This window comes from Saccostrea cucullata, unplaced genomic scaffold, assembly GCF_032062105.1.
Source record: "Saccostrea cucullata isolate Sc308-1 unplaced genomic scaffold, CSIRO_AGI_Scuc_v1 ctg15515, whole genome shotgun sequence".
Lineage (NCBI taxonomy): Eukaryota > Metazoa > Mollusca > Bivalvia > Ostreida > Ostreidae > Saccostrea > Saccostrea cuccullata.
Genome location: NW_026941027.1, coordinates 1 through 12,964, shown reverse-complemented (window position 1 = coordinate 12,964; position 12,964 = coordinate 1). Strand labels below are relative to the sequence as shown.

At 32.9% G+C, this 12,964-nt stretch overlaps 1 protein-coding gene across 2 annotated transcripts; it reads right to left on the bottom strand.

The window, feature by feature from the left end:
* Positions 1-339: 339 nt before the first annotated feature.
* On the bottom strand, positions 340-5,561 carry LOC134256965 (uncharacterized). Of its 2 annotated transcripts, none has more exons than XM_062739635.1 (5): positions 5,375-5,561; positions 4,035-4,838; positions 2,043-2,115; positions 927-1,671; positions 340-857 (listed from the first exon to the last, which is right to left on the bottom strand). In XM_062739635.1, the coding sequence occupies exons 1-4, from the start codon at positions 5,415-5,417 to the stop codon at positions 1,248-1,250; spliced, it is 1,344 nt and encodes a 447-aa protein (XP_062595619.1). In that variant the 5' UTR covers positions 5,418-5,561; the 3' UTR covers positions 340-857; positions 927-1,247. The 2 variants fall into 2 exon arrangements, with proteins under 2 accessions (XP_062595619.1, XP_062595620.1); XM_062739636.1 differs by having other exon boundaries at positions 340-854.
* Between the last annotated feature and the right edge of the window lie 7,403 nt (positions 5,562-12,964).

Sequence of the window (12,964 nt, the reverse complement as noted above, 5' to 3'; positions counted from 1 at the left end):
CATGTGCATTTTTAATGAAAATGAATCATAAGGATCAATGTGATGTTTCTTTGTATTTTTTTAAATACAAAATATTATTATTCACATAAAATGAATGGGATGGGGCAGCAGGCAAAGCCTATTTAAGCCCTCTTTCTTTGTATGCCCGTAATGCATGTGGCTTTGATTTAAGCGGAAGCTGATGAAAGGAAAATATAAAATAATTAAAATTGAATTAAAATTAATTAATTCTAAAAATGATAAATTATGAATCAAAAAAAAGAACACAAACAAATTAACAGAAACACTTTCATTCACGTTTATAAAACATTGTAAATTAAGCATCCCTTTTATATAAGAAGCAGGAAGTGTATGAAATTAGTGTATTGATTGTCCTAGATATACGTTAACTTCCTGGTAAACCGTAGCTTGAAATGTTTAACTGGTAATGTATACGTTAATTTGAACCTAGGAGAAAGTCCATAAGAAATGAGTTTGTATGCATGTTTGAACCAATTTTAAACCTTTCTATATTTCAAAAATTACGTATTACGTTTTTCTATTCATTGTATTACCAGTATTTGATATTTGGACATAGATATAAGCAAAACAAATCCCCAAAAAACTGAATTAAGTCTTATTATATTCAAATACAGTTTTTTTGTGTTTTGTTTCCTTTTTTGTAACAATATTATAACACCCCCGTCCCCTCCCAAAAATAAAGCTTCGACCACATAACCTGGGGGGGGGGATTTCTGTCCTCTAAATATGCACAGAAAATATTCCAATCACGATAAAACTTGATTTTTTTTGTCCTATATAAACACATGCATTTTTTTGAGGAAGAAGAATAAAATAGAAAAAAAGAAATTGCGCTTCTGGATTAAGAAATAAATCACACGCTCACACAACTTTATAAATCCATGTCATTTAAATTCATATTTGACAGGTAAAAAAAAAAATACAAACTGCATACAAAAGGACATGAGTTTCTTAAATCTAAAAAAGACAATTACACAATTGTAAAGGTCTTTTAGAGAAATCGTGTACATTTTACACTTTCCCAATGTAGAAGTACACACGTTAGTTTTTTATCTAACATCATTTTTATCAAAGCTCAGAGACTTTAACACTTTTTCTTTGAGATTCTTGAGGAAGAGCGTTTGGAGTTTCAGATTCCAAAACAAAATTTGTCATTGGCATCGAACTATCTTCCTTCACTGCAACGTCAGACACGGAATTGCTATTCACTGTCTTTTCACCATTCCCTACTTCCGGTAAACTTTTATCTTCAGGGTTAACTTGACGCTTGTCATTATTCTTCTCCCCCATTTCCGGTTCCTCGTCTTCTTCTTCCGATGAGTCATCGTCGGAAGAATCCTGTTATCCCCAACATTTTGATTCCCAGATGCGTTTAATTCATCCTCTTTCTCGTTTTTGCTAGTGTGAAAAGTGGTTATTTCTCTTGAGCCAAACTCATCCGTTGCATGATCCAATAAAGCTACGGTCTGCAAAGCCTCGTTTTCGGGTGTGGGAGATTCGAGGTCAATCATAGATTTGTGGTGAAACTCCCCTGGTGCGGATGCGTCATTTAGATTTTCGAAATCCAGTTTTATGTTGCTTGGAGAATGTACCGTCGGTGTGAAACCGGTGTTTGTGTTTATTTTCGGATTTTCTCTGGAATTCGAGCGTCTTCAAAGAAAAAAAATACACATCGCTTTACATCAAAAGTTGTAACTCGAAAAATTGCCAGAACAAACAAAGAACATTATGAACGAACTGCTCATTTACCCATCAGTAACTAGTTTGAAATCAGAATTCAACAAATATACTTAGCTTAAACATGTATTCTTAAGCATTAAGTAATTGACAAAAAAAGCTTAATAACACAATTTTACTCTTCCGCGTGCCTGAGAAAGAAATTCATTTAAATATGTAGTGTTCTTGTACAAGAAAAATAACTTTTTTTCTCATTTTATACACGGAATAGTTTAAAGGGAAAAGAAAATAAAAAGATATATTTGATCTTATTATAAGAAATAGATAAAGACAAATATACAAACTTTCTTAAGATGCAGATGATTATCAAAGCCGAAATCAAGATGAAGATGACGACAGTAACCACAGAGACTGCAACTACAACATAAACAAAATCACACGATTACTGGCAAATCAATCATGTGACTCTTAGAAATACCAATCACATTATTTGCTTAAATGCTTCTTTTACAACAATAGAATAAAAGTAAACAAATCATAAGTTAAGAAAAATTAATCATGTGACACATTTAAAAAATGCATATACCCTTTTAAATACCAATGAAGGAAAAATTAAAATAAAAAAAAACATAATTTGGTCAGAAACTGGGTCGCACACTATCTATTATTTTATATACTTGATCAAAAGACTGAACATACATAATAAGCAACAAATGAGGAACAGAATGGCCAAAAAGATTAAAACAATTTATGATTGTATTAATGCTAAACAATTACACAGGTAGTGAATTTGTTTGTTTTTAAATTTCTTAATCAAAGTAAGTAAATGAAAAAATATTAAGTTGAAGAAACACTTATTTATAAGCATCGTTTCGTAAATTATATAGTTGGTTTCAAAGCATTGTCCACAAAATATAATCTATCATTTTGTCAAATTCTAACTTATGTTTTTTATACTCTGTGAAGGGTCATTACATACAAACTAAAAATATTTCATTATTTACTGATCATAATTGGAAGCACAACGGGGTGTGACTAATTGGCGGGGGATGTCGATCATTCATGTATGGCCGAATCCAACCTTTCATGTTTTAGAGGTTTACGTTTCATCTGACTTGAAATTGTTTAAAATATACATTTTAGCTGAAATACTATTTGCTATTTAAATATACTCTATTTCATTTCAAGGACACATCCTAATATGAATGATTCTGATATTTACAAGTCAAAATTTATATGAAAAGTGATCACATTTTAGATGTGTCGATACATGCACTAAGTGTAGTTTCCTAGAAAGTAACAATTTAAGTAATTTCCTTCCTTTTTAAACACAACCGTTCAAGGAAAGAAAAATTTTTTTAAAAGAAATCACAATTTTATACTTTGGTTGATTTTATTTAACACAATCATCGCTGATTTACATCGATATAAATGTAAGGAGATTTTGATTTCATTTTGGTTAAACAGATGAATGAATTTCGACAAAATGATTATCTCTGTATGTGCATATCGTGGATACCCTTATTTATATTGAATACATATATTTAATGAGGTACATGTTTACTTGACAGCATCAGATGTTAGGACTGGGTATTATTTTGTTGTGTGTCCATTGTCAAAGGGCGTGCTACACAAGAGTTTCTTTCGTTACGAAGAGGCACATAAAGCTGCTGTAGAAAATCTAATACATTGATTTTTAGCATATTCAGACTTCAATATACAGTGTGTACTAAAAGTAGTAAAAGTTTAACGTATACTTGGGGTTAAAATGAAACTGAATTTACTTTCTTCTTCCATGTTTATGGAAGAAGTGAATAATTTCAACAATGAAGGAAAAATGAAGGGTATTTCTCACCATATGCCTATTAAAATAGGGAGGGTGGGGGGGTGGTGGGGGGTTAGGGCTTGAGTGTTCCAAATTCTTTCAGTTCCAAATTCTACAAATACACCACTGAATTAAACTAACCTTTATTTGACTTAACTTTATCGTAACTTGGGGCCATTCTATTGTCGTATGATCTGGACAAGGAAGGGTTAAGGGGGATTAGACTTGTCCCCTCCTAGTTAGTTTTTCAGAGTATAGCATACCTACTATAGACTATATTTGTGCACCCTTTATTAAATTTAAACAATATTATGGTTAATTTGTCAAGGGATTTTATTTGGGAATGGTTTCCCCAAACTGAAACTGCTTAAACAATCCTGCAACCAGCTCATAAACAAACATTTCAATACAAAATTTTTATGGTGGAAAAAAAAAAAGAAAAGAAAAAAAAAACATGGACCCTCTAATTGACGTAAGCCTGCTTCAGTACTCATTAACCTGAGAAATATACCTGTTGTGGAGACATCGCCATGATCCTTGCTTTCTCCAGGGGCTAACTTGACTTGATCATGTGTTGATTCCGCCATCAATTTGGTCGTTGTTATTTTTGATGACGTCATCATAGCTTGTGTAGTTTTTATGGAAGTGGACGGTAAGACCTTAGGAACAGTGGTTGTACTAGGTCTTTGACTTGTTTTTGCTAAGGTTGTTGAAATAATGACCCGAGTGGTTGTGGTTGGAGTTTTTGTCGAACTGTTCATCATTTTCATTGTTGTCGTTGTTTTGAGACTTGAAGACACATTACTCATATTGCCAAGTTGCTTTGTTGTTGAGATGGTGCTTTCATTGTAAAATTTCACAGCTTGAGTCGATGAAAAAGTAGATGTTTGATTAGTTGTAGTTGTATTACTTGTTGCCGAGGTATTACCACTGATTGTCTTAGTTCTGTTTTCCATACTCACTAAACCGGTCATTTGGGTTGTGGTTGTTAAATTGACCAAACCATTCTTGGTGCTGGACACAGATGAAAGCAGTGTTGTGTTTTGTGATGAAAGGGTTGTGTTTTGATTGATTGGTGAAACTGTTGTCGAAGAATTCGACATGTTCGATGTAATATTATTTGTTGACGCAAGACTAATAGTTGTTGTGGAAACCGGGGTTAGTATCGTAGTACTTCCTGTCGAGTTTGTCGAGTTCTGAGCAGTCGTAGAAAATGGAACTGAAGCATTCGATGTTAGATTGTTTGATGGCGGCATACTTGTGGTTGAAAGGGTTGTAGATGTTGTGGTTTTTCCATTGCAACACAATATCAATTCTAGATAAATAATATAATAAAAAGTATAATAACAGGTTTTAAACCCTTTTGAATACTATTTATGTTACATGTTTGGAAATTTCAGGGTAGCACTGCAATTTTAATCCATTGCTAATTTCAAAAAAGTATTTCCAAAATAAAAAATGAAACAAACGTCTATTTTTATGTAAGTTTTAAATTGCACTTCCTTTGTCTTCTCGATTTGTCCTCACTACGTTAAAAAATTATTAAACTGATATTTCTAATTCGCATTGTACATGTACCATATAGCGATGTCAAACCGCATGAAAATAATCTTTTTTTTTTTCAAAACAACCCCCAAGCCTTAAGTATTTTTAACTAATTTGTTTAAACATTATTTGATATCTGATTGGGGCATATAAGCACTTTGGATGAAATAAATGAATGGGTGAATCAAGTAACATTTTATCTATCATAAATCAAATGGAATTCTTGAATAAGCATACAACATTACAAATAAATAAATTATATGATATTAGTCATTAAATTCATAAAATAGTAAAGAAAAATCTTACCAAAAATGAATTCGACAGTGAGGATAACCTTCACATTTCTCATGTTGAATCTTCAATTTTTAGTTTTCACAAAAGATACTGTACTTTTTTTGATAGATTAAGACGATGAATATTTTATTTCAACAAAAAATAAAGTTAAATACAAGGAAAACACTCTTCATTCTGACACACAGACTTTCTTCTTCCGCACTCGCCGGAAACCACTAAAAGTCATATCATCAAGCTGCTGAGGGCGAGTTGCCTTCTTACCGGAAGCAAACGTTGAAAACCGGAAGTAAACATTTAAAACTGGCGACTTCATCTTTCTAATTATTTTATTATATATATATTTTTTTGCCCCTTAAGGGAAATTGCTGTTTTTACTAATATTTTACGAATATCATTTATTTATTTATTTATTCATTATGATTACACATTTTAATGTTTACTATAGAACAATTTAATGAACAAATAGATGTAGTAAAACATATTTTGTTCCGTATCTACTTTAAATAGTGCTCTAACAGTGTTTGTTTCATTATATTTGTATAGTTTCCATTTAAAAATCATGCGTATTTCCTGTGTTAAAATTATTTACCATTCGAATTTGAATCATTTGCAAGTGCCTTAGTTAGAAACAGCATCAAAAGAGAACCTAGTACTTATCAGAAGACACGAGATCGCATGAAATTCACATGATTTATGGCTTATATTATAAAATACACAATATTGAGAGAAGCTGAGAGTTAGCTAAGTGAGTATTTTTAAAAGGCTTGTGAACTGCTTAAATGTACACCTGATGACCATGAGTTTCTGAAGCTTTGACTGCTTTTGGTCCGAGTCCATCTCCTTAAACGAAGAAAATGCATGCGGTTAGAGACCAGAAGAGCTTATGCGATAGTAATGAGTCCGGCGACCGTCCGTCTAGCTGTCTGTAAGAAATTTTTCAAAATGCTACTCCTCCTACAATTTTGGTCTGATTTCAATATAACTTAGCGTAGACGTAGACAACAATAAGATACACAATTCTGCGTATCGGTTTTTGATTTCAGTGAACGGTGTTGCCGTTGTTACTAAAAAATAGAAATTTCAGTGAAACCGATTTGGTCTGATTTCAATATAACTTGTCACACAAGTAGACTACACTAAGATACATAATTCTTTTCATCGTTTTTTTTTTAGTATTTCGATGAATGGTGTTGCTGTGGTTACTAGAAATAGAAATTTCTGTGAAATTGTTTCAAAATGCTACTCCTCATACAGTTTTTGTCTGATTTCAATATAACTTGGCACACAAGTAGACTAAGATACATAATTCTATATATCGGTTTTTGATTTCGATGAACGGTGTTGCCATGGTTACTTGACGTAGAATTTTCTGTGAAATATTTTCTAAATACTAATCCTCCGACAGTTTTAGTCTTATTTCAGTATAACTTGGCACGCAAGTAGACTACACTAAGATACACAATAAGGTATATCGGTTTTCGATTTTTATTAACGAAGTTGTCATGGTTACTAAACAGAATTTTCTGTGAAATTGTTTCAAAATGCTACTCCTCCTACAAATTTGGTGTGATTTCAATGTAACTTGGCACACAAGTAGACTACACTAAGACACATGATTCTCTTTATCGGTTTTCAAAATACTTTCAAAATACTACTCCTACAGTTTTGTTCTGTTTCAATATAATTTTGTACAAAAGTTGACTACACTAAGATACACAATTCTATTCATCATTTTTTTCGGTTTTGATGAACATTATTGCCTTGTTTACTAAAGATAGAAATTTCTGTAAAATACTATCAAAATGCTATTCCAAATACAGTTGTCCCGTGGGGATCCGGGTTAGAATAGGTCGTCAGTACCCCCTTGCTTGTCGTAAAACGCGACTAAATGGGGCAGTTTTAGGATTGACTCGTATAAACCGAGACCCCGTGCACAGCAGGTGTGGCATGATAAAGATCCCTCCCTGCTCAAAGGCCGTAAGTACCGAGCATAAAGCCCCTAAATTTGCAACCCATCATCGGCAATGGTGACGTCTCCATATCAGTGAAATATTCTGGAGAGGGACGTAAAACAGTATTCAATCAATCAATCAACCAAATACAGTTTTAGTCTGATAATGATATAATCTGGCATGCAATTATAGACTACACTAAGAACATAAAGAGACTTAATCAAGGATCATTATTATTTTCATTGCTGCTGTAAAGTTTCATTCCCCAACTGCTACTTTTCTCTTCCTTTGTTGTAAATAAAAACTTGTAGAGCTTCAGTCTCGACAGAAACTTCTGTTTTTTAGATGAAATACCTACATGTACTTTACAATTGTAGAATTTGTTTACTATTCATATTGCTTTAAAAGTCACTGTGTTGATTATCATGTTTGTCTTTGTTTTTTCCATGACAGAAAGCTTCCAAGTTGGTAAGTTAAACATGAAACTTATTTGTATATTGTTTCATAAGAGATTTTTACGTGCACACTTGTTAACAATTACATGTCTATAAGGTGTTCGCTGCTACCGTGTTTAAGGTGTAACTTTTACTTACATGATACATGTAGAAAGTAAGCATGAAGATTTTTGATTTGATGTCTATTCGTAAGAAATTTATGAATTTATGTCATGCACTTGTAATAGGTTGATATCTTTAATGTGGTATTGGAAGTTAAAAAGTTGCTGTGATTGTGACATGATTTTTTTTTTGGACATTAAATTTTGTACTCTTCAATAACCATACATTTTGTTTGATCATTTTTCTAGTAATTAATTTGAAATTTTGTGATTTGATAGTAATGTGAATTACATATTTACTTATTTACTAGGGTACATGTACAATATTTATTGTAAAAATGTCTACAGCGAACCTATGGCATTTATTTCATAATTAAAGTGATGGTAATTTGTCAATCGGTGAGTGTGTGTTTTATGTGTAGTACCCAATGCCTAGACATGTTTTCTATATATTTACGGTACATAAGATAACATCACATCACATCAAGTTCCTCTCTAAGAAACTGAATCAAGGATATGCATTTACAAGGGAGGTAACTTTTCTATGAATTTGATGATAGTGAAGTGCAATGGCTACATGAAATATATACATTTGACATAGTCAAGATCATTGGAGAAGTTTAATAATTGACCCCTACCTGTGAAACAGGATGAGTCTACATGTTTTCTCTGAGTTTGTTAATCTGTCTGTCTGTCCGTTTAGGTGCCTGTCTGTCCCTCTGTCAGTTGTTCCACATGGATTTGGAACCGCTTGCAGATATTTAGGTGGTTTCTGGTATGTGATTGTTAAAAGAATACATGCCTTTTTTTTCGATTGCATGATGTAATCGATCGATTGGATTGCGTGATAATTTGCATAAAATGCTGAAGGGGTTTACATGTATGCATAAAGATATCACGCAAGCCAATCGATTGATCATTGTCATGAAATCAAAAAATCTGACAGTTAAAATAATTCCTTATATTTGCATACTCTTCATACCGCCAATTCGCGTGCTAGAAGCCCCGCTTCTTGTCTATATATTTTCCGCTCTGCAACGAAATTTTTTTAATCACGCCTGTTGATGAACCAGTACAATGATGAGGAAATAAAGTAAATTAACTATTTGTAATTTTATCTCGGACAACGGCATTGGAAATGTAATATATAATTTTCTTGATCAAGTTTGAATTTTGTTTCGCTTACTTGATTTTGACGGCATTGTGGCATTTTTATTTTTTTTTTTATAATATTGTTTAAGATTAGTTTGTGCTGTATTTTTACACAGCGGTGAGTTTTCCCTTTGGTAATCAATACGTTTTCTTATTGGTTTTAAGCTCACCTGAGCCGAAGGCTCAAGTTAGCTGTTCTGATCAAAATTTGTCCGTTGTCTGTCGTTGTCGTATTTGTTGTCGTTGTCGTCGTCGTAAGCGTTTCACATTATTTTCTTCTCTCAAGATCCACTGGGCCAATTTTAACCAAACTTGCTGCAAAGTATCCTTGGGTAAAGGAGATTCACGTTTGTTCAAATGAAGGGCCATGCCCTTTTCCAAGGGGAGATAATTATGAATGAGAGAAAAATTAATGGTATTTTTAAAAAACTTCTTCTCAAGAACCACTGGGCAAGGAAAGATGAATCTCATTTGATATCATCCTCAGGTAGTGAAAATACAACTTTGTTCAAATCTTGACCCCCGGAGCTAGGGTGGGACCAAAATGGCCGACCCAAGTTTTACATAGGAATATATAGGAAAAAATCTTTAAAAATCTTCTTCTCAAGAACCACCGGGCGAGGAAAGATGAAACTCATGTAGAAGCATCCGCAGGTAGTGTAGATTCAATTTTGTTCAAATCATGACTCCAGAGGCTAGGGTGGGGCCACAATGGCCGATCAAAGTATTACTTGGAATATATAGGAAAAATCTTTAAAAATCTTCTTCTCAAGAACCAATGGACCAGGAAAGATGAAACTCACATGGAATTATCCTCAGGTAGTGTAGATTCTAAATTTGTTCAAATCATTATCCCCGGGACTAGGGTGGGGCCAAACTGGCCGACCAAAGTTTTACAAAGGAACATACAGGAAAAATCTTTAAAAATCTTCTTCTCATGAACCACTGGGCCAGGAAAGATGAAACTCATGTAAATAATTTTCCTCGGGTAGGGTAGATTTAGTTTGTTCAAATCATAACCCCCCGAGGATAGGGTGGGGGACAAAATGGCCCATAAAAGTTTTACATTGGAATATATTAGTAAAACTTTTAAAATCTTCTATTCAAGTACTTCAAAGCCATGCTTAGTTATATTTATATGGAATCATCCTCAAGGTAGTGATAAATTCGATTCTGTTCAAATCATGACCCCCGTGCAGGTTGGGGCCAAAATGGCTGATCAAATTTTATCATAGGAATATGTTTAAAAAATCTTTAAAAATCTTCTTCTCAAGAACCACTGGGCATGGAAAGATGAAACTCATAATTATGGAATCATTCTCAGGTAGTGCAGATTCAAGTTTGTTCAAATCATGACCCCGAGGGTAGAGTGGGGCCAAAATGGCCGATCAAATTTTTTTCATTGGAATATATAGGGAAACCTTTTAAAAGTACTTCAAAGCCATGCTTAGTTATATTCATAGGGAATCATCCTCAGGTAGTGACGATTCAAGTTTGTTCAAATCATAAGCACGGAGGTAAGGTGGTGCCAAAATGGCTGATCAAAGGTTTGCATAAGAAATATGTTGAAAAATCTTAAAAATCCTCTTCTCAAGAACAATCCTCTTCTCAAGAACAACTGGGCTAGGAAAGATGAAACTCATGTGGAATCATCCGCAGGTAGTTTAAATTCAAGTTTGTTCAAATCATGACCCCCGCGGATAGGGTGTGGCCAAAATGGCCGATCAAAATTTTAAATAGGAATATATAGGGAAAATCTTTAAAAATCTTTTTCTCAAGAACCATTCGACAGGAAAGATGAAACTCATATCAAATCATCCTCAGGTAGTGTAGATTTAAGTTTGATCAAATCATGACCCGCAGGGGTAGGGTGGAGCAGAAACACTAACACAAGTTTTACATAGGAATATATACATGTAGGAAAAAATCTTTAGAAATCTTCTTCTCAAGAACAACTGGACCAGGAAAGATGAAACTCATGTGAAATTATCCTCGGGTAGTGTAGATTCAAATTCAAAACCATGCCTAGTGATATTTATAGGGAATCATCCTCAGGTAGTGAAGATTCTAGTTTGTTTGAAATCATGACCCCCTGGGGTGTTAAAATTTAAGCCCCCCCCCCTTCAGTAAACTTTCAGTTCTGATCTGATATGTGCTTTTTCCTAGCCAATTGCTCAGGTGAGCGATGTGGCTCCTGGGCCTTTTGTTACACACTGTTTCCTTTCCCGTTGGTGCATTCTATACGACTTGACACCCTCATCAAATCAGCAAGTTTTCTTTCGACACAAATGAAAACTCATTGTTGGTATTCATATTGCCATTTATTTATTTATATACTCAAGCAATTTGGATATGTCAAAACGAGGAATTATTGAGTGAAAATTACTCAGTTTTAACGTTGTTCTATGACCCAAATTTTGCTCTTCTAAATCTTTATAATTTTTATAAATATCAAGATATTTTCCTATTTTTTTCTCAAATTATTCGAATTTGTTGTTAATGTATGTGTACGAAATTAAGATTTAATATGACGTTAAATAAAAATGTTAGAAAAATGTGTAAAAATTTTTTCAATGACCCTCGTTTACACAAAACTTTCAACAACCATTTTAATTTTTGTTCGAAATTATGTATTTGAAGGGAGAATGTGATTTTAATTGCATTTAGGATTATCGAATTAACAGTATTTTCAAATCACTTTCCTTTAAACACATCAAGAATTTAACTTTTTTATTTGAGTAATTCATATATTGAAAACATTTAAGCATTACCAGTATTACAACTAAAAGAATAATCTTGAAAAATATACTGCATACATAAAGTCATTATAATTCGAACAAATCTTGGAAATATTTACATACACATACATCATAATAATTCTAAACTGGAAAATATTTTTAAATTTCTTTTAAACCGTTCAAATTCTGAAGAAAATTGGGAGTTAAAGACAAAGATAAACAGGTATAAGATTGCTTGAATATTTATTAAACTGGTTAAATACAAGCAAATTCGATTTTGCTGCTTAACAGTGATGAACTTAGACCACCAAATAGATAACGGTACAGTTCAGTTCAATTTATTTGCCCTAACCAAAATATTGGTGAATGGGGACTTATAGTAGTTCGCATGTATACTTCAAACAAACTGGTCAGAGGTGCAAAAATAATGTATACAATTATGTATACAATACAAAATATTGTACACATACATTGTCAGGCGATTTCATGCATACCACATATTAATTCTTCATACTCCAATTTACTAATCTACATTTATTTGCTAGAAGACAACAAAGAAAGCAAACCCGCTCACAAAACACTGGCGTAAAAAGATAATATTTTTAACAATTCAATAAGGCCTATAGTATCCTTTTCAAAGACTGTGCTATGGAACGCCATCACTGCCTTATAGCATAAAACTATAATTTCATTATGTCAATCTATCATTACGTGATGTGAACATACCTTTAGGTTATGTCAATTTTTTATGGGGTGATGTAAAAATATCTTTACATCATGTCAATGCTGCATTACATGAAGTAAACACATTCTTCCATTATGTCGGCACTTTATAACTTGAAGACCAAAGTTCATTATGTGAAGTGAAAATATGTTTACATTGTGTTAAAACTTTATTACGTGAAATGAATATTTCTTTATATTATTTCATTTCTTTAATATGTGAGGTCAAAATTGCATTACGTCAAGTTAATTTCGTTTTACATGTGCTCTATGATTTAATTTATCATTACATTAAGTCAAAGTCCATTCCCTTTTGTGAGTGTATATTTCTATTGCAACAAAGCATTATTACGTGATGTCAATGTATCTTTATTTTAGGCCGAGGTCATCACAATGTGAGGTGAAAACATCAAACCTTTCTGTCAGTGCTTTATTACGTTAAGTAAAAAGGTTTTTAACAAAATGTGAACATATATTATGG

Excerpts from the sequence above, each read along its gene's own strand:
- LOC134256965 (XM_062739635.1), bottom strand. The coding sequence starts at position 5,417 with ATGAGAAATGTGAAGGTTATCCTCACTGTCGAATTCATTTTTG. Across the intron at positions 2,116-4,034 it reads TGGCGATGTCTCCACAACAG|TTGCAGTCTCTGTGGTTACT; the intron begins GTATATTTCTCA and ends TTTATGTTGTAG. Across the intron at positions 1,672-2,042 it reads ATCATCTGCATCTTAAGAAA|ACGCTCGAATTCCAGAGAAA; the intron begins GTTTGTATATTT and ends TTTTCTTTGAAG.